The 22057-nt window shown below is 48.7% G+C and overlaps 1 protein-coding gene across 1 annotated transcript in view; it reads right to left on the reverse strand.

The window, feature by feature from the left end:
- Window positions 1-1080: 1080 nt before the first annotated feature.
- Window positions 1081-22057, reverse strand: part of LOC123747838 (uncharacterized) — a 98015-nt gene continuing 77038 nt past the window's right edge. The window contains exons 6-8 of the mRNA XM_069302360.1: window positions 14869-15018; window positions 1787-2860; window positions 1081-1640 (exon numbers count right to left, since the gene is read on the reverse strand). Of these exons, the coding sequence (XP_069158461.1) occupies window positions 1081-1640; window positions 1787-2860; window positions 14869-15018 (1784 nt within the window). The remainder of the gene's footprint in view (window positions 1641-1786; window positions 2861-14868; window positions 15019-22057) is intronic.

Below are 22057 nucleotides of genomic sequence, written 5' to 3' on the forward strand. Positions count from 1 at the left end.
ATTCAACTTTTAGTAGGAAGACTAAATTGTAAGTTGTAAGTATATTATTAAAACAAAATGATTGTCTGAATCTAAACCTCTGATAGGTGGGGGACATCCAGACTGATCCTCTGTAAGGATGGAGACGGTGGCTCATTAACTCCTTATAGTGGCGGATGGGGGGGGGGCGGACTTAGCCTAAGTTCCATTATGGTAGGAAAGGTAATCTGAACCCCTTGTTTAGTCGTAATTTAGTCTGATGTGTGGTGGAGGCGCATGACTTGAACTTTTGTATGGTGGGTGGGGATGATGACTGAACCTTTTTTATGGTGGGGTTGATGACTGAATCTTTTTTTATGGTGGGGTTGATGACTGAATCTTTTTTTATGGTGGGATGTTGACTGAATCTTTTTTATGGTGGGGTTGATGACTGAATCTTTTTTTATGGTGGGGATGTTGACTGAATCTTTTTTTATGGTGGGGATGATGACTGAACCTTTTCTATGTTCGGGACGTTGACTGAATCTTTTCTATGGTCGGGACGTTGACTGCATCTTTTCTATGGTAGGGATGTTGACTGAATCTTTTCTATAGTCGGGACGTTGACTGAATCTTTTCTATGTTCGGGACGTTGACTGAATCTTTTCTATGGTCGGGACGTTGACTGAATCTTTTCTATGGTCGGGACGTTGACTGAATCTTTTCTATGGTTGGGGACAATGACTGAACATTTTCTCTAGTCGGGGAGACCGTGCCTGAACTAATGTATTATGGGTAAATCAGAACTTGGTTTCAATTCATTTTTCATAAGGGCTGTGCTCTTAACAATTAAATAACTTCACAATCCCCCGTAAGAAAATAAAACAATCAACCAACTGGGTCACAAACAAAGGGGTTAAATCGTGTTTTGGGAACATGACGAAGTGAAGTGAGAGGTAAGGGAAAGGTAGGAGGAGGGAAGGAGGGGGGGGTGGAGAAAGGGGAGGAGCAGGAGGGGAAGGGCGAGGTTGAGGGAGGGGAGAAGGAAAGGTGAGGGAGGGGGTGTGTGGGTGGGGCCAATTTGGGTCACGGACGGGAGATGATAGTGAAGGGTAGAGGGCATCAGTGGGTGCATGGGGAATGGGGATGCGTGGGAGTGGGCGGGTACTGCAGGTGAGGATGAGCAGCTGTGGGCGGGTACTGCAGGTGTGTGAGAGCAGCTGTGGGCGGGTACTGCAGGTGTGTGTGAGCAGCTGTAGGCGGGTACTGCAGGTGTGTGTGAGCAGCTGTGGGCGGGTACTGCAGGTGTGTATGAGCAGCTGTGGGCGGGTACTGCAGGTGTGTATGAGCAGCTGTGGGCGGGTACTGCAGGTGTGTATGAGCAGCTGTGGGCGGGTACTGCAGGTGTGTATGAGCAGCTGTGGGCGGGTACTGCAGGTGTGTATGAGCAGCTGTGGGCGAGTACTGCAGGTGTGTATGAGCAGCTGTGGGCGGGTACTGCAGGTGTGTATGAGCAGCTGTGGGCGGGTACTGCAGGTGTGTGTGAGCAGCTGTGGGCGGGTACTGCAGGTGTGTATGAGCAGCTGTGGGCGGGTACTGCAGGTGTATATGAGCAGCTGTGGGCGGGTACTGCAGGTGTATATGAGCAGCTGTGGGCGGGTACTGCAGGTGTGTATGAGCAGCTGTAGACGGGTACAGCAGGTGTGTATGAGCAGCTGTGGGCGGGTACTGCAGGTGAGGATGAGCAGCTGTGGGCGAGTACTGCAGGTGTGTATGAGCAGCTGTGGGCGGGTACTGCAGGTGTGTATGAGCAGCTGTGGGCGAGTACTGCAAGTATGTATGAGCAGCTGTGGGCGAGTATGCAGGTGTGTATGAGCAGCTGTGGGCGGGTACTGCAGGTGTGTATGAGCAGCTGTGGGCGGGTACTGCAGGTGTGTATGAGCAGCTGTGGGCGAGTACTGCAGGTGTGTATGAGCAGCTGTGGGCGGGTACTGCAGGTGTGTATGAGCAGCTGTGGGCGGGTACTGCAGGTGTGTATGAGCAGCTGTGGGCGGGTACAGCAGGTGTGTATGAGCAGCTGTGGGCGAGTACTGCAGGTGTGTATGAGCAGCTGTGGGCGGGTACTGCAGGTGAGGATGAGCAGCTGTGGACGAGTACTGCAGGTGTGTATGAGCAGCTGTGGGCGGGTACTGCAGGTGTGTATGAGCAGCTGTGGGCGAGTACTGCAGGTGTGTATGAACAGCTGTGGGCGAGTACTGCAGGTGTGTATGAGCAGCTGTGGGCGAGTACTGCAGGTGTGTATGAGCAGCTGTGGGCGGGTACTGCAGGTGTGTATGAGCAGCTGTGGGCGGGTACTGCAGGTGTGTATGAGCAGCAGTGGGCGGGTACTGCAGGTGTGTATGAGCAGCTGTGGGCGGGTACTGCAGGTGTGTATGAGCAGCTGTGGGCAAGTACTGCAGGTGTGTATGAGCAGCTGTGGGCGGGTACTGCAGGTGTGTATGAGCAGCTGTGGGCGAGTACTGCAGGTGTGTATGAGCAGCTGTGGGCGGGTACTGCAGGTGTGTATGAGCAGCTGTGGGCGGGTACTGCAGGTGTGTATGAGCAGCTGTGGGCGGGTACTGCAGGTGGGTATGAGCAGCTGTGGGCGGGTACTGCAGGTGTGTATGAGCAGCTGTGGGCGGGTACTGCAGGCGTGTATGAGCAGCTGTGGGCGGGTACTGCAGGTGTGTATGAGCAGCTGTGGGAAAGTACTGCAGGTGTATATGAGCAGCTGTGGGCGGGTACTGCAGGTGTGTATGAGCAGCTGTGGGCGGGTACTGCAGGTGTGTATGAGCATTTGTGGGCGGGTACTGCAGGTGTGTATGAGCAGTTGTGGGCGGGTACTGCAGGTGTGTATGAGCAGCTGGAAACAAAGAAATGACCATGCATGCAAGAGGCAAATTACCAACCCTTACAGTGCACAAATTACCGAACCATCTGCGATTGTCTATTCCTTTCAGCCCTCATTAGTGCTCTGTTCCATCTTCCCGTTCCGTCCTTGTCTACCAGATCTATCGTCGTCTCCTTATTACCCTCTGATACGAGCACTGACCTCTTGCAGTTATGAACAAATCACTGTTCATATATATATATATATATATATATATATATATATATATATATATATATATATATTTATATATATATATATATATATATATATATATATATATATATATATACCATATACTATATCTTAAACTATGAACAGTTATAGTATAAGAAACACTTCATAGTAATCAAAATAATAAGTCCTTATATTCTCATATATACAGGGAGTTTAAATTAACACAATTGATAGTACAAAATATTAAAGTTATACAATGGGATCAAACTCGCATCTGTCACGGCCTTATAATCCCAGGTTCGATCTCAAAATGTTCTGGTGAGTGGTGATGATATTTACAGAACTCGTCCTCTCAACTGACCCGTCTCATTGTGTACGCTCTGGGGGCAAGATTCACGAAGCAGTTACGCAAGTACTTAAGAACCTGTACATCTTTTCTCAATCTTTGGCGGCTTTGTTTACAATTTTTAAAAACAGTTAATGAGCTCCGAGGTACCAGGTGGCTGTTTATAACAATAGCAACAGTTGATTGGGAAGTTTTCATGCTTGTAAACTGTTAAATAAATGAAACTAAAGCCGTCAAAGATTGATGAAAGACGTGCACGTTCGTAAGTACTTGCGTAACTGCTTCGTGAATCTGGCCCCTGTCCCCCAACGTATAAATTAAGGGGGTACTGTAACAAAAAAGCAGCGCTCACAAATATCCCCGTTTTCTATGTTAAAGCTATAGGTGGGTGGTATACTGGGTTCGTTGTGGGGTTTAGTACCTCATATTCTGCATGTTGTGGCAAGTGGTGAGAAATGCGACTGCATTGTCCGTTTAAGGATTTTGTTTTAATGCCTCAAGTCCCATCTCGATTTGGACTTGCTGCCAACCTGGACAGGTTTATAACATTAAAAACGTGTGTGTGTGTGTGTACTCACCTATATGTACTCACCTATATGTGCTTGCAGGATCGAGCATTGACTCTTGGATCCCGCCTTTCTAGCTATCGGTTGTTTACAGCAATGACTCCTGTCCCATTTCCCTATCATACCTAGTTTTAAAAGTATGAATAGTATTTGCTTCCACAACCTGTTCCCCAAGTGCATTCCATTTTTCTACTACTCTCACGCTAAAAGAAAACTTCCTAACATCTCTGTGACTCATCTGAGTTTCCAGTTTCCACCCATGTCCCCTCGTTCTGTTATTATTACGTGTGAACATTTGATCTATTTCCACTTTGTCAATTCCCCTGAGTATTTTATATGTCCCTATCATATCTCCTCTCTCCCTTCTTTTCTCTAGTGTCGTAAGGTTCAGTTCCTTCAGCCGCTCTTCATATCCCATCCCTCGTAGCTCTGGAACAAGCCTCGTCGCAAACCTCTGAACCTTCTCCAGTTTCTTTATGTGTTTCTTCAGGTGGGGGCTCCATGATGGCGCGGCATACTCTAAGACGGGTCTCACGTAGGCAGTGTAAAGCGCCCTAAAAGCTTCCTCATTTAGGTTTCTGAATGAAGTTCTAATTTTCGCCAGTGTAGAGTACGCTGCTGTCGTTATCCTATTTATATGTGCCTCAGGAGTTAGATTAGGTGTCACATCCACTCCCAGGTCTCTTTTTCGAATCGTTACAGGTAGGCTGTTCCCCTTCATTGTGTACTGTCCCTTTGGTCTCCTGTCACCTGATCCCATTTCCATAACTTTACATTTACTGGTGTTAAACTCCAGTAGCCATTTCTCTGACCATCTCTGCAGCCTGTTTAAGTCCTCTTGGAGGATCCTACAATCCTCGTCTGTCACAACTCTTCTCATTAATTTTGCGTCATCTGCAAACATTGACATGTATGACTCCACTCCTGTAAACATATCATTTACGTAAATTAGAAAGAGGATTGGTCCCAGCACCGATCCTTGAGGTACTCCACTTGTTACTGTTCGCCAGTCCGACTTTTCGCCCCTTACCATTACCCTCTGGCTCCTTCCTGTTAGGTAGTTCTTCACCCATACTAGGGCCTTTCCGCTTACTCCTGCCTGCCTCTCAAGTTTGTATAGCAGTCTCATGTGCGGTACCGTATCAAAGGCCTTTTGGCAGTCAAGAAATATGCAGTCTGCCCAGCCTTCTCTGTCCTGCCTTATCCTTGTTACTTTATCATAGAATTCTAAAAGGTTCGTTAGGCATGATTTCCCTGTCCAGAACCCATGTTGGTGCTTGTTTACAAACCCAATGCTCTCCAGGTGCTCAACAAGTCTTAGCCTAATTATTCTTTCAAGTATTTTGCAGGGGATGCTTGTCAGTGATACGGGTCTGTAGTTAAGTGCCTCCTCCCTATCCCCCTTTTTGAAAATCGGTACGACATTTGCCTCCTTCCAGCAACTGGGCAATTCTCCCGACATAAGTGACTCATTGAAGATCATTGCCAGAGGCACGCTGAGAGCCTGCGCTGCCTCTTTAAGTATCCACGGTGATACTTTGTCTGGTCCAACAGCTTTATTTGCATCCAGTGTTGTCAACTGTTTCATTACATCCTCTGCTGTCACCTCTATATCTGATAGTCTTTCATCTTGGGTAATCCCTTCTAACAATGGGAGCTGCTCAGGCTCGGTAGTGAACACTCCATGGAATTTTGCATTCAGTACCTCGCAGATTTCCTTGTCGCTTTCTGTATATGCCCCTTCTGTTTTCCTCAGTCTTGTCACTTGGTCATTTACCGACATCTTCCTTCTTATATGGCTATGTAGTAATTTTGGTTGCTTTTTCGCTTTGACTGCAATATCGTTCTCATAATTTCTTTCCGACACTCGTCTTATGTTAATGTAATCATTCCTACCTCTGTTACATCTAATCCTGTTGTCCTCTGTCCTTTGTCTTCTGTACTTCCTCCACTCCCTCCTGCTTCTCACCTTTGCTTCCTGACACTGTCTATTAAACCATGGGTTATTATATTCCCTCCTGCTTTTTTCCTTTATTGTTGGAATAAATCTATCTTCAGCCTCCTTGCATTTCAATATGACTTGGTTCATCATACCTTGCACTGTTTTTCCTCTAAGTTCTTCCTCCCACTGCACTTCCAGGTAGTCCCTTATCCTTCTGTAGTCCCCTTTTCTGTAATCAAGTCTCCTTTCCCGGACCTCTTGTCCTTTCGTCACAATTTTAAGCTCCATCATGTAGTCAAAGGCTAGGACACAATGGTCACTAGCTCCTAGTGGTATTTCATGTTCCAACTGCTCGATGTCTTCTACATTCTGAGTGATAATGAGATCTAATAGGCTGGGCGTATCCCCTCCTCTTTCCCTAGTATCTTCTTTCACATGCTGTGTTAGGAAATTCCTGTCAATAACGTCTACCAGCTTCGCTCCCCAGGTCTCCTCCCCACCATGGGGATTCCTCGTTTCCCAATCTATCTCTCCGTGATTTAGGTCCCCCATGACCAGCAGCTTCGCTCTCATTCTATGCGCTAAAGTTGCTGCCCTCTGCAGTTCATCCATACATGTCTTGTTGCTGTCCTCGTACTCCTTCCTGGGCCTTCTACTGTTTGGTGGGGGATTGTAGAGTATCAAGATTACAATCTTCTTCCCATCCACTGTCAGAGTTCCATGTATGAAGCTTGTGCTTTCATTGGTACCCTTGTGTGTGTGTGTGTGTGCGTGTGCGTGTGCGTGTGTGCGTGTGTGCGTGTGTGTGTGTGTTTACTAGTTGTGTTTTACTAGTTGTGTTTTACTAGTTGTGTTTTTACGGGCGTTGAGCTCTGCTCTTTCGGCCCGCCTCTCAACTGTCAATCAACTGTTTACTAACTACTACTTTTTTTTTTTCCCCCACACCACACACACACACACACACACACCAGGAAGCAGCCCGTGACAGCTGACTAACTCCCAGGTACCTATTTACTGCTAGGTAACAGGGGCATTCAGGGTGAAAGAAACTTTGCCTATTTGTTTCTGCCTCGTGCGGGAATCGAACCCGCGCCACAGAATTACGAGTCCTGCGCGCTATCCACTAGGCTACGAGGCCCCATGTGTGTGTGTGTGTGTGTGTGTGTGTGTGTGTGTGTGTGTGTGTGTGTATACAGTGAAGATCATATATTACCGGAATATACAAACGACACAACACATGATCTCACACACACACACACACACACACACACACACACACACACACACACACACACACACACACACACACACGACACAGCTATACACAACATCACCAAACACAATTCCCTCCATTCGGTTCAGTTAAACACAGCTACATGACAAAGCAAAATAACCCCTTACGGCACAAAAACACACAACTATACACCACACAGCAACACAACCACGCAACACAACTACATAATACACCACACAGCAATATACAATATACACGCTCGATACAGCAACACAGCGCCACACACACCACAAGCCTATCCTCAGCTTTTCAAGTTGAACTTACTAAAGTATCGCAATGTTTTGTTGACAAACATTTGCTGATATCGTTTCGCGATCACTCCTCTTCAAGCAGGTGGAATAGGGTGTGGGACAACGCAGTTTCAATAAGTGACGGTGGATAGAGATTGAGCAGGAGACAACGCGAAACTGGCATATGGCTGGTGTGGAGTCTGGAAAGGATAAATGAATATAGCTTGGATACGGCGAATAAGGGAAGGAACGGTGCCTAACCACTTGGACCGTCGGGGATCGAACGCCGTCCTGCATGAAGGGAGGTCATCAACATACCGACCAGTCCAAGCGCAAACCTGGAAAAGAAAAAGAAAATCACTCACACGTGGAGACATCATCATTAATCTCTCTCTCTCTCTCTCTCTCTCTCTCTCTCTCTCTCTCTCTCTCTCTCTCTCTCTCTCTCTCTCTCTCATTCTCTCTGCTGCCTCTACCCCCCTCCATCATCTCCTTCACCCCATTATCCTATCCGTTTCAGACTTTCCGAACTCTCTATTTCGTACCCCGGGAGTACCATAGGGTGCCATCCCGGATCAAGCGGTTCCACCCGCCGCCCACAACTAACCACATGGCTTTCACCGCCCCCTCTAGAACCCATCCCTTACCGTGAGTGGTCGTGTGTCCGTGTCTTACCTGTCCCTCATGCTCTCGGCTCCCCCAGGTGAACCCATGAGTGCCCCAGGTGAGCCCATGAATCTCAAGTGAACCCATGAATCCCAAGTGAACTCATGGATCACAAGTGAACCCATCCGGGTTACTGACCCTAACAATAAGCAGAGAAATACTTGGGCTTTTCATTCCGGGCCGCGCGGTAACGGCAGGTTAGAGCAAGTGGGGTTTAGGTGGTATTTTCCTAATGTATGTATATTGTCATGCAAAACGCAGCTGCGATGAATATATTGTCAGGCAAAACGCAGCTGCGATGAATATATTGGCAGGCAAAACGCAGCTGCGATGGATATATTGTCATGCAAAACGCAGCGGCGATGGATATATTGTCATGCAAAACGCAGCTGCGATGGATATATTGTCAGGCAAAACGCAGCGGCGATGAATATATTGTCATGCAAAACGCAGCTGCGATGGATATATTGTCATGCAAAACGCAGCTGCGATGGATATATTGTCAGGCAAAACGCAGCTGCGATGGATATATTGTCATGCAAAACGCAGCTGCGATGAATATATTGTCATGCAAAACGCAGCGGCGATGGACATATTGTCAGACAAAACGCAGCTGCAATGAATATATTGTCAGACAAAACGCAGCTGGAATGAATATTTTGTCATGCAAAACGCAGCTGCGATGGATATATTGTCATGCAAAACGCAGCTGCGATGAATATATTGTCAGGCAAAACGCAGCTGCGATGGACATATTGTCAGACAAAACGCAGCTGCAATGAATATATTGTCAGGCAAAACGCAGCTGCGATGGATATATTGTCATGCAAAACGCAGCTGCGATGGATATATTGTCAGGCAAAACGCAGCTGCGATGGATATATTGTCATGCAAAACGCAGCTGCGATGAATATATTGTCATGCAAAACGCAGCTGCGATGGACATATTGTCAGGCAAAACGCAGCTGCGATGGACATATTGTCAGGCAAAACGCAGCTGCGATGGATATATTGTCATGCAAAACGCAGCTGCGAGATATAAAAAGCTAGCAAACAACACGACCTTGGTGGTCTTGTTATAACATTATATTATAATAAACTTGCTTAGGCAAAACTACGTTCTCGGGTGATTGGCCCAGCGTTCAGGTGATCGTCAAGCCTGGCCTCAGGCCGGGCTTAGGGGAGCAGAAGAACTCCCAGAACCCCATCAAGCAGGTAAAGCAGGTACCAATAAGGATTATTGCACCGTGTTTTTCAATCATTCTCTCCAGAGGCAGTGTTAGTAAAGTCAGTGTCACTATTGAGGAACACTGTAAATGTCCTTTTCCACCACTGTGGAACATTGTAAATATCACTGTCACTAGTGTGGAACACTGTAAATGTCACTGTCACTACCGGGGGAACACTGTAAATATCACTGTCACTACCGTGAGACACTATAAATATCATTGCCACCACTGTGGAACAATGTAAATATTATTGTCTCCACCGGGGATCACTGTAAATATCATTGTCACAACCATGGAACACTGTAAATTTCACTGTCATTACCAGGGAACACTGTAAATATCACTGCCGCCACCGGCAACACTGTAAATATCACTGCCGCCACCGGCAACACTGTAAATATCACTCACCACTGTGGAACACTGTAAATATCACTGCTACCACCGGGGAACACTGTAAGTATCACCATCAGCGCGAATCACCGCCGCAAGGGCGGAACTCCATACGCACGTGTGTTCTATGAACGCAAGGAAGACGAGTCTAAACAACTTTTCAAATCATGCTGGGATGCTCTCGGACGCAGGTTCGAATCCTCGTCATGGCCCTTGTGGATTTGTTCAACTTTTCAAATATTTTGTTTTTATTCACGTAGGACTTGTATAAACAGGCCTAAAACGTTGTATTGGTTTCCGTTTCTGTTGCTGTTGTTGTTGTTTAAGATTCAGCTACTGGGAACTAAAAGTTATAAGTAGCACAGGTTATGGTGAGCCCGTGATGGACTTACCTGGCACAGGAGCGGGGCTGTAACTTCCAGCTATCCGTTTCATACGCACATTAGTGTATACGCCGCATTCGCCTCAGCTGCAGATGAGGACAAGCGGAACGCGGAGAACAAGTCAAACCAACTACCATTGTCTAGGCCGTTGGACTGGCGGGCACAACGGTGGCCTTGCTTCTTGCAAGGTCGGCGTTCTGGTGGTTCTAAATGTTTGGGGTGCCTGCCCGTCCCTTCACCGTGTTCCTGATCCTCGTCCCCATATTCCCTTCTAAGTTCTATATTTTCATACTAAGTATATTTTCTTCTAAGTTCTATATTTTCACATTCGCCTTTTCACTTCATAATTACCTAAACTTGCAGACGAGGAGTCACAGTAACATGGCTGAAGTATGTTGACCAGACCCCACACTAGAAGGTGAAGGGACGACGACGTTTCGGTCCGTCCTGGACCATTCTCAAGTCGGTTGTGTTTAATCGACTTGAGAATGGTTCATACTTGTGTAAAGGAGGAAATGTATATGTTTATCTCTCAGAATGTTCGGTAATACGTTTATTGTTTATGATGTGTGTCTATGTATGTATTAACACGTTGTACTGAACGGGGTACGTGCATAGGTGATATACTAAACATAATAGATACCCCTAAAAAGATTCATAGAAAACACCGACCTTACCTAACCTTGTTAGTATCTTAAGATAAGCATCTTATTGCTTCGTAATTACAATTATTACTTAACCTATACCTATTATAAGTTAGGTAATAATTGTAATTACGAAGCAATAAGATGCTTATCTTAAGATACTAACAAGGTTAGGTAAGGTCGGTGTTTTCTATGAATCTTTTTAAGGGTATCTATTATGTTAAGTATGTCACCTATGCACATATTTAATAAGTCAATATTGACTTATTAAATTTGCGAGAACGGGTTGCAACGGGGTGAGAATAGCTTGAGCTACCTCATCCCTTTGTGTGTATTTTACCTCAATAAACTTATTTCGATTTCAATTCAATGGTCCAGGACGGACCGAAAAGTCGTCGTCCCTTCACCTTCTAGTGTGTGGTCTGGTCAACTTACCTAAACTTACCCCGACATTGATTTAAACTTGGGAGAATTTGATCGTGGGGTCGGGAAAAAAAAAGGATTTCAAAGGAGTGGTTTAACTTGGGCAGGTCGAGTATAGTGATTGCCAGGCTTGGCCGTGTGAGTTGTGAGCTGTGAACTTTGTGGACAGTTCACAGTTCCCATCACTGTGATTTGCCAGTCATGAATCACTCTTAAGCGCCTGGGCTCGGCACTATAGGTCTCACCAGCAAGATGGATGTTGTTGTTGGTGGATTTCCCCCTCCCCCTAGTTTGCCACGGGTGGGGGGGTGGGGGTTTAATGGGTGGTTGGGCAATAACAGGTCATCAGCCGGAGTGTGTAACACACCGTAATTACTAGGGGCCACTGCAGCGTAAGGTGGCTGGGCCCCCATTGTTTTCTCCCCATGCTGGTATTGTAGTGAAGTGATGGTGATGTATCTCTTACCAGCGCCATTTAAAGAGCCTCGTTCCCTTTGTCTGTTGCCAGCATCCTCAGGAGATAACCCGCTGGCAAGTCTCTCGCCTAAATCCGAGCGCGTCACGGTCTTTCGCGCGCGCAGGGGGTGTCGAACGGGTCTTGATCGCCATCACCATAACTCAGTCGTGATTGGCGATGCCCCAGTTGCTTGAGATTAGGGCAAGATTAGGTCGTTTAATGAGGCATACATTCGCATGTTTTTACTTTTTTTTATAGGCGATAAGATGGAAGAGGAATGACACGCATGGAGGTGCAGAGATAGGAAGAGTGGGGAGAGAGAGGGACGGGGGTGAGAGGCGTCAGGAGAGAGCGTCGCCTAGGCGTCAGGAGAGGGCGTCGGCTAGGCGTCAGGAGAGGGCGTCGGCTAGGCGTCAGGAGAGGGCGTCGGCTAGGCGTCAGGAGAGGGCGTCGGCTAGGCGTCAGGAGAGGGCGTCGGCTAGGCGTCAGGAGAGGGCGTCGGCTAGGCGTCAGGAGAGGGCGTCGGCTAGGCGTCAAGAACCAACTCTACGCGCGTCAGATGTAAGAGAAACAACATCCACTATCTGCTCTCTTTTTTTCCTCTCGACTCCTCTTGACTTACTCCTTTGTTTACGCATTAAGATAATGCCACGCGGGACGGAACTTTCTCACGATAAGATGTGAGAAATATTCATGACGCCGCCACACGACGCTAGTGAGGAATATTTACATGTAAAGCGAGAATAAGACAGATCATAAAATGATAGTTACGCTCAAGTCTGTGTTCCAGGTTCCTTGTGCATCTGAAGGAGAGTTGGGGGGAAAAATATACCGTGCAAATCTTACCATGCATAACATTCCATGCAAATGATGCGTCTTGGTATGTCTGAATCATACAACGCCTGCGTCTTGATGTGCAGGCGCTATGAGGTCCTTATCTGGGGGAGGGGGGGGGGGGAGGTGTCTCAGCTCCCGGCCTCCAGTCAGGACCACATCCTTCACAGTCTACTGCCACACCTTGCATACCAGGCACCTTGTAGCGCTTGATTTATGAGCTCAGCTTAATTGCTGCATTTTAGACCTGATGTGTGGCTCTCCTGGAATCCAGACCCCAGCTTACATTCCTTCTTCCTGAGAACCAGACCCCAGCTTACACTCCTTCTTGGGAACCAGACCCCAGCTTACATTCCTTCTTCCTGAGAACCAGACCCCAGCTTACACTCCTTCTTGGGAACCAGACCCCAGCTTACACTCCATCCTGGGAACCAGACCCCAGCTCACACTTCTTCCTGGGAACCAGACCCCAGCTTACACTCCTTCCTGAGTACCAGACCCCAGCTTACACTCCTTCCTGGGAACCAGACCCCAGCTTACACTCCTTCCTGGAAACCAGACCCCAGCTTACACTCCTTCCTGGGAACCAGACCCCAGCTTACACTTCTTCCTGGGAACCAGACCCCAGCTTACACTCCTTCCTGTGAACCAGACCCCAGCTTACACTTCTTCCTGGGAACCAGACCCCAGCTTACACTCCTTCCTGTGAACCAGACCCCAGCTTACACTCCTTCCTGAGTACCAGACCCCAGCTTACACTCCTTCCTGGGAACCAGACCCCAGCTTACACTCCTTCCTGAGTACCAGACCCCAGCTTACACTCCTTCCTGGGAACCAGACCCCAGCTTACACTCCTTCCTGAGTACCAGACCCCAGCTTACACTCCTTCCTGAGTACCAGACCCCAGCTTACACTCCTTCCTGAGTACCAGACCCCAGCTTACACTCCTTCCTGGGAACCAGACCCCAGCTTACACTCCTTCCTGAGTACCAGACCCCAGCTTACACTCCTTCCTGGGAACCAGACCCCAGCTCACACTTCTTCCTGGGAACCAGACCCCAGCTTACACTCCTTCCTGGGAACCAGACCCCAGCTTACACTCCTTCCTGGGAACCAGACCCCAGCTTGAACTGTACTCATTCTCTTGTGAATATATGAATAAACTTAACTGATAACTGCAAGACTAACACCTGAAGATGTAGACTTATTCGTAAAAAAAAAAAAATGGACGGGAAAATACACCTAAGTTTCTTAGGACTAAAAACAGCCAATCGACACACTTCGGTCTCTGGCATCCCGGTAGTACAATCGGCTTCGTTCTCGACTAACAATCGGCAATTCCGGGTGGGACAGAAATGGTTGAGCGCGTTTATCACCAAATGCCCTTGTTCACCCTAGCAGTTAATAGGTACCCAGGAATTAGTCAGCATGTTGTGGGGTTGTATCAGGGGGGGGGGGGGGGGGTCAGTAGTTTGGCCAAGACCGGAGGATTGCGGGGGACCTCCATATGATCATAACAGACGCACACGCACACGCACACGCACACACACACACACACACACACACACACACACACACACACACACACACACACACTCACACTCACACACATATAAGGTCTCTTGTACACCAGTAAGTTACATATAACTTTATTTTAAAATTTCATTACACAAAAAGGGTTACAACATTGGTAACATGCAGGGTACAAGGCAACTTGTCACAAGTTGTTGAGCTCCTCCAGCTCCTCAGATGGCGGGCAGGAACCATTAATGCAATGAGATTTCCTCTCTGGATCACCACACTAAGGCGCTGAAAGAGAAAACTGGCAGCTCTAGGGTCTCTAGTTGTTTCAGTTAGCTTGGACTCCAGCTCCTTCAAAAACTAGCAGCACTTTTATCCCAGGCACCAAGTGTCTCTGAGGCAATGGGGACAAAATTGTAGTGGTGATCAAGGTCTCTGTATTTACGTGACTTGGCTGCTTCCCGGTGACTGGCAGCACCTCCTGCCGGTGCAGCACTGAAGTCAACATAGGTATTGGCTAAAGTTGAAACGCAAGTGTAGTCCCACACCAACTGTCTACCATTCTTCCAGAGGTTCACCGTGATCCCGTCTGGGCGACCGACAGGCTCATCAGAGTTGCAGGGCATTAGGTAACGGGGCTCTCTCTCTGCTGGACAACCGGATGTAGTAAGGCTTCTCTTAATAATGTCGTTAACCTCGCCTCTCCTGTCCTTTGGCAGAGGTCACGCCGTCCGTACCTGTCGGCCACTGCCTCGCCGCAAATACACCTGTATCCAGTGTGGATTGAGGCAGCGAGGCAGAGAGCCACAGTAATTAGGAGGGCCTGCAGTGTGAGAAGGGTGCCGGTTGCTGACATTGGGGTTGCTAATAGGAAGTCACCTGCATGGGGAGCTGCTACAGCTCTAAGTCGGCCAGTGTCATGTGGTGTTGTTGCAGTTTCTAGGCATGTCACAGCTGCTTGATCGACAATGGGGCAATCCACGCTGGATTGCTTGTGTGCTTCAGAAGGTGGTGGTTGAGGTGCTGGTCCTGCAAGAGAAAACCATTTGATAGTGTAGTCTGTAAAGCTGGGATCTTGTGCCCCCTATCTCAAGCGCCGAATTTGAAGTGGTTTAACATACGCCAAATCGTTCGAGGCTCACCAGCCAATATAGCCTTCAAGATCCCGGTGGTGATTAGTCCTGGGGACCATCGTTATTACAATGCTTTTAATTTCACAAATGCACCAATATTCTGACGCTACAGCTCTAAAATTACGGTGTTTTTTGTTTGTTTTATTTTACAAATGTAAGGACAGGTTTCAGCTTCGTGAATAAGAGGTGTAAAGTTTAACTAAGGGAAAGTATGATTATTTTTGTCTTATGTCATGGAGCTCTGTAGAGCCATGTTGAAACTTGGAGAGTCCGGTGCCCCGTCACAGGTGACCTTCTTCAGGGGAATGGGGAATGGGAGGGAGGGGGATCAGACGGGAATTTGGGGGATTGGGAGGGATTGGAGGAGTGGTTGGGGGTATAGGGAGAGGGAGGGATTGGGGGATTGGAGGAGTGATTGGGGGTATAGAAAGAGGGAGGGATAGGGGGAGTGAGAGGACACTGAAGAAAGGAGTCATGTAAAGGGAGGAAGATTTATAATATATTGGGAAGAAAATGCAAATGGAGAACAAAATACAACAATTTGAAAGGAATTTACACAAAAAGATAAAAAATCGAAGTTTAAGAGAAGATGAAAATGTAAAGTAAAACAATCAATCGATCCCATGTCAGCATGACAGACATGTCCGATGCCATGACAGCATGATATACATGTCATGAATGGGATTGGGGGAGAGCTCATGCTGTCCCATGACAGCATGATGTACATGTCCGATCCCATGAAAGCATGACATACATGTTCGATTCATGACAGCATAACAGACCTGTCCGGTCCCATGACAGCATGAGAGACATGTCATGAAAGGGATTGTGGAAGAGCTCATGCTGTCCCATGACAGCATATACCAAACGATAAACAAACAAGGGTCAAAAACAACTCGAGAATAACGAAGTTTGTACGAGACATTCTTCCTTGCGTCTTAAATTACCTTTCGTAATCATCCATCGCTTAATTCCACCTTTACTCCTCTTCCTCAGTTTATTGCCTGAGAATCTGTTAATTGTGTCGTTAACTAGGTTAACGAGGCAATTACAGCCGAAGGACCAAAAGAATGGTAATGGGCGGTCGACTCTTCCACAACGGCCAATCACGTGAAGGGATTTCCTGAGCGCCCAACCCATCCTAACGACCCTCTCACACATACGTTTGGATCTTAATCGCGTTGCATAAAGAAAGCAGCTGACGCCCAGCTGGTGTACGTCTTGGCCACATCGTTTGACGTCGGTGCGTCTAAGACTTGACCCCCCTGGGGGCCGGATTCACGAAGCAGTTACGCAAGTACTTACGAAAGTGTACATCTTTCCTCAATCTTTGTCAGCATTGGTTACATTTATTAAACAGTTTACAAGCATGAAAACTTTCAAATCAACTGTTGTTATTGTTATAAACAGCCTCCTGGTGCTTCGGAGCTCATTAACTGTTTAATAATTGTAAAACAAAGCCGTCAAAGATTTAGTAAAGATGGACAGGTTCGTAAGTACTTACGTAACTGCTTCGTGAATCTGGCCCCAGATCGTTTGACGTGGGTGCGTAAGGCTTAACCCCCCCCCCCACCTGGTCACGGAGGGGACTAAACAGTGTAGTGAATTTTGTTTTGCTTTGAATATTGGAAAGTGTATATATTAGTTTTCACGAAGACAGTGTTTCAGGTGGTGGTAAATTATTGTCTCGGCAACACACAGGTAAGCAAGTCCAAATTTACTGTTGTAGTTGCTCATTTTCGATCGTTCCAACTCGTCCTCAGGACAAGCTCGTTAGAGTAGTTGTCGGGCCTCCTTCCCACAGACGCATACATCAATTTTAACATAGGTTTGTTCTCATATATGTATATAAATTAATGTTATTATTCAATAAAATTAAATGTATAGTTCTATGTAGGTTAGGTTAGGGTTAAGTGTTTATAGGTTCTGTTGGGGATTATTTGTGTTCATGGTACGTGGGTGAAGCGTTTCCAGACCTGCATTTCGAGCAGAGGACGTTAGCGAAGCACTGTGACACGTACACACGTCAATTGTTTTGAGCAACCCGTCCTCGACTCAAGTCCATTACATCCAGCGGTCGCCCCCACAGACGCATTCATAAATTTTTACATGCTGTTCATTCAAAACAAGAATTTTCCCAAATATAAATTAGTATTATAATATATTAGCATATTGTGCATATATAGGCATAGGTTAGGTTAGGTTAGGTGTTTAGGTTCGGTTGGCGATTATTTGCATTTATAGTACGTGGGTGAAGCATTTATAGCGTTGTGGTTCGAACAAAATTCGTCAGTGAAGCACTTGTTCCAGATATGTTCGAATGTCAGCAGTTGTGAGTCGTGTGTAAACCGCTTTTCATTCATAAACAAGGGGTTTGGCGGGTGGATGGAATCACTTTTGGATCTTTGTTTGGAGGACGGGCTGGTTTTGAGTCGTGTGCGTTCAGCCCGTCCTCCAAACAAAGATCCAAAAGTGATTCCATGCACCCGCCAAACCCCCTGTTTATGAATGAAAAGCGGTTTACACACGACTCACAACTGCTGACATTCGAACATATCTGGAACAAGTGCTTCACTGACGAATTTTGTTCGAATCACAACGCTATAAATGCTTCACCCACGTACTACAAATACAAATAATCGCCAACATAACCTAAACACCTAACCTAACCTATCCTATGCCTATATATACACAATATGCTAATATATTATAATATTAATTTATACTTGAGAATTCCCGTTTTGAGTGAACAGTATGTTAAAATTTATGAATGCGTCTGTGGGGTTGACCGCTGAATGTAATGGACTTGAGTCGAGGACGGGTTGGTGCGTTTGAGTCGTTTGAGTCAATGGGTTTCAGTCAAAATAGTTGAGTTTTTCATTCATAAAAAGGGGTGGGGGAGGGGGTTGGCGGCTGGATTAACGAGAACATGCCTTTGTTGATGAGGACAGGTGCATGAAAATATGTTAGGCACAGAGTCCATCTCGTCCTCATCAACACATGCCAATGTGTATTCCAGGCCGCTGCCAAACCCCTTGTTTATGAACGACAAGCGCTTTACACACGAATCACAACTTAGGACGTTTGAACTTTTCTCGAACAAAAGTTCGAAAAGAAAGTTCTTTCCTTTCTCTTTTCTCTTTTCTCTTGTTTCTTCGTTGACACCCTGTGTTCGAATGGGAACTTTGGAAATGCTCCAACCGAAAACCACAATTACCAGTCCGTCCTCATGAACAATGGCCAAAGTCCATTCCATGCACCCGTCTAACCCCCTGTTTATAAATGAAAAACTGCTTACACACGACTCACAACTGATTTCGTTCGAACACTTCCGGAAGAAGTGCTTCACTGACGAATTTTGTTCGAACCATAACGCTGTGAATGCTTCACCTGCGTACTAAACTGCAAATAATTGCATAATTGCCAACAGAATCTAAACACCTAACCTAACCTAAGCCTGTATGTGCACAATATGCTACTATATTATAATATTAATTTATATATGAGAAAATTCCCGTTTTGAATGAACAGCATGTACAAATTTATGAATGGGTCTGTGGGGTCGACCGCTGGATGTAATGGACTCGAGTCGAGGACGGGTTGAATAATCACCAACATAATTTAAACACCTAACCTAACCTAATCAATGTCTAAATATGCACAGTATTCTAACTTATCAACCTGTCCAATTAAAAATAATGTCGCATCTCGATCGTATGCGTTACATAAGGCCAAAAATTGCCGTACCTGAAATTGAAAGCGGCTCGCGAAAGTGTCGAACTGTCCCGTTTTCTGTTTTGGGTCCTCTGGTAGATTAAGATAAGGACACTTTAAACTGACCGTTTTCATGACGTTGGGAAACCTTAGGAGGACGGGCTGAATATATACCAATATGAATTTATGTTTTAGAAAATTTATATTTTGAATGAACAGCATGTTAAAATTGACGAATGCGACTATGGGGTCGAACGCTGAATGGAATGGACTTGGTGTGACGACGGGTTGATGAACCATAGTTTCATCTTCCACTGTGTTACCAATTTGTCACCATTAGAATAGACATTCACTCTCGATTTCTTTTTTCATTCATGATCCATATTGACAATTATAAGCCTAATAATGCGATTATCTGGTTATTATAATAACACGTGCAATAAAATTTCAAATACTGAAACAAATACTCTAGACGAAACGCAAGGCTTTAATAGGGTACAAATACATAAATGATTTATCGTATACAACGGTATATATGCATTCGTGTATTTTCAATGTCTTATTGTATCAATATATCAATGTCGACATATCTTTTTTCCTCGTCAGAATATTTTTGTTTTTTATTCAAACTGATGGACCATTCCTCGCTCTCGAGCTGCGCGCGCGCGCCCCCATTCCCCCCCCCCCCTATCTCTAACCACTCTTGCATTCCCTTCCAGAGATAATCCCCCCAATAAGTACTTTTCCAATATTACATTTGGGGAGGGGGAGGGGGAGGGGGGAGGGGAAAGGAGAAGGGGGAGGGGAGGGGGAGGGGAAAGGGGAAGGGGAGGGGGGTGTGGGAGTCCCAAACAATTTCACGGTGAGAAGATCTGGTCCTGGTTTGAGGCGCTGATGTAGGCATTAGTTATTCGAGGGCCTTGTTGTAAGTTGAGGTCCTGAGTCTGTCTGTGTCTGTAGCGGTGGACCACTGTGGGTGGGGGGGGGGGCAGGAGTGGACCACTACGGATAGGGGGGGGCAGGAGTGGACCACTACTGGTGGGGGGGGCAGGAATGGACCACTACGGGTGGGGGGGGGGCAGGAGTGGACAACACCTGGTGGGGGGGGGGCAGGAGTGGACCACTGTGGGTGGCGGGGGGGGGCAGGAGTGGACCACTACGGATAGGGGGGGGCAGGAGTGGACCACTACTGGTGGGGGGGGGGCAGGAATGGACCACTACGGGTGGGGGGGGGCAGGAGTGGACAACACCTGGTGGGGGGGGGCAGGAGTGGACCACTACAGGTGGGGGGGGGCAGGAGTGGACCACTACGGGTGGGAGGGGGCAGGAGTGGACCACTACGGGTGAGGGGGGGGGTGCAGGAATAGACCACTACGGGTGGGGGGGGGCAGGAGTGGACCACTACGGGTGGGGGGTGCAGGAATAGACCACTACGGGTGGGGGGGGGCAGGAGTGGACCACTACGGGTGGGGGGGGGTGCAGGAATAGACCACTACGGGTGGGGGGGGGCAGGAGTGGACCACTACGGGTGGGGGGGGTGCAGGAATAGACCACTACGGGTGGGGGGGGGGCAGAAGTGGACCACTACGGATAGGGGGGGCAGGAGTGGACCACTACGGGTGTAGGGGGGCAGGAGAGGACCTCTACGGGTGGGGGGGCAGGAGTGAACCACTACGGGTGGGGGGGGGGTCAGGAGTGGACCACTACGGGTGGGGGGGGGCAGGAGTGGACCACTACGGGTGGGGGGGCAGGAGTGGACCACTACGGGTGGGGGGGCAGGAGAGAACCACTACGGGTGGGGGGGGGCAGGAGTGGACCACTACGGGTGGGGGGGCAGGAGTGGACCACTACGGGTGGGGGGGCAGGAGTGGACCACTACGGGTGTGGTTGGGGCAGGAGTGGACCACTACGGGTGTGGTTGGGGCAGGAGTGGCCCACTACGGGTGGGGGGGTAGGAGTGGACCACTACGGGTGAGGGGGGGCAGGAGTGGACCACTACGGGTGGGGGGGCAGGAGTGGACCACTACGGGTGGGGGGGCAGGAGTGGACCACTACGGGTGGGGGGGCAGGAGTGGACCACTACGGGTGGGGGGGGTGCAGGAATAGACCACTACGGGTGGGGGGGGGCAGGAGTGGACCACTACGGGTGGGAGGGGGCAGAAGTGGACCACTACGGGTGGGGGGGCAGGAGTCGACCACTACGGGTGTAGGGGGGGCAGGAGAGGACCTCTACGGGTGGGGGGGCAGGAGTGGACCACTACGGGTAGGGGGGCAGGAGTGGACCACTACGGGTGGGGGGGCAGGAGGGGACCACTACAGGGGGTGGGGGGGGGCAGGAGTGGACCACTAAAGGGGGTGGGGGGGCAGGAGTGGACCACTACTGGTGGGAGGGGGGCAAGAGTGGACCACTACAGGGGGTGGGGGGGCAGAAGTGGACCAGTACGGGTGGGGGGGGGCAGGAGTGGACCACTACAGGGGGTGGGGGGGGCAGGAGTGGACCACTACAGGGGGTGGGGGGGGCAGGAGTGGACCACTACAGGGGGTGGGGGGGCAGCAGTGGACCACTACAGGGGGTGGGGGGGGCAGGAGTGGACCACTACTGGTGGGAGGGGGGCAAGAGTGGACCACTACAGGGGGTGGGGGGGTGCAGGAGTGGACCACTACAGGGGGTGGGGGGGCAGGAGTGGACCACTACTGGTGGGAGGGGGGCAAGAGTGGACCACTACAGGGGGTGGGGGGGCAGGAGTGGACCACTACAGGGGGTGGGGGGGGGGCAGGAGTGGACCACTACAGGGAGTGGGGGGGGCAGGAGTGGACCACTACAGGGGGTGGGGGGGCAGGAGTGGACAACTACAGGGGGTGGGGGGGCAGGAGTGGACCACTACTGGTGGGAGGGGGGCAAGAGTGGACCACTACAGGGGGTGGGGGGGCAGAAGTGGACCAGTACGGGTGGGGGGGGGGGCAGGAGTGGACCACTACAGGGGGTGGGGGGGGCAGGAGTGGACCACTACAGGGGGTGGTGGGGCAGCAGTGGACCACTACAGGGGGTGGGGGGGGGCAGGAGTGGACCACTACTGGTGGGAGGGGGGCAAGAGTGGACCACTACAGGGGGTGGGGGGGTGGCAGGAGTGGACCACTACAGGGGGTGGGGGGGCAGGAGTGGACCACTACTGGTGGGAGGGGGGCAAGAGTGGACCACTACAGGGGGTGGGGGGGGGGCA

This window comes from Procambarus clarkii, chromosome 47, assembly GCF_040958095.1.
Source record: "Procambarus clarkii isolate CNS0578487 chromosome 47, FALCON_Pclarkii_2.0, whole genome shotgun sequence".
NCBI classification, from domain to species: Eukaryota; Metazoa; Arthropoda; class Malacostraca; order Decapoda; family Cambaridae; genus Procambarus; species Procambarus clarkii.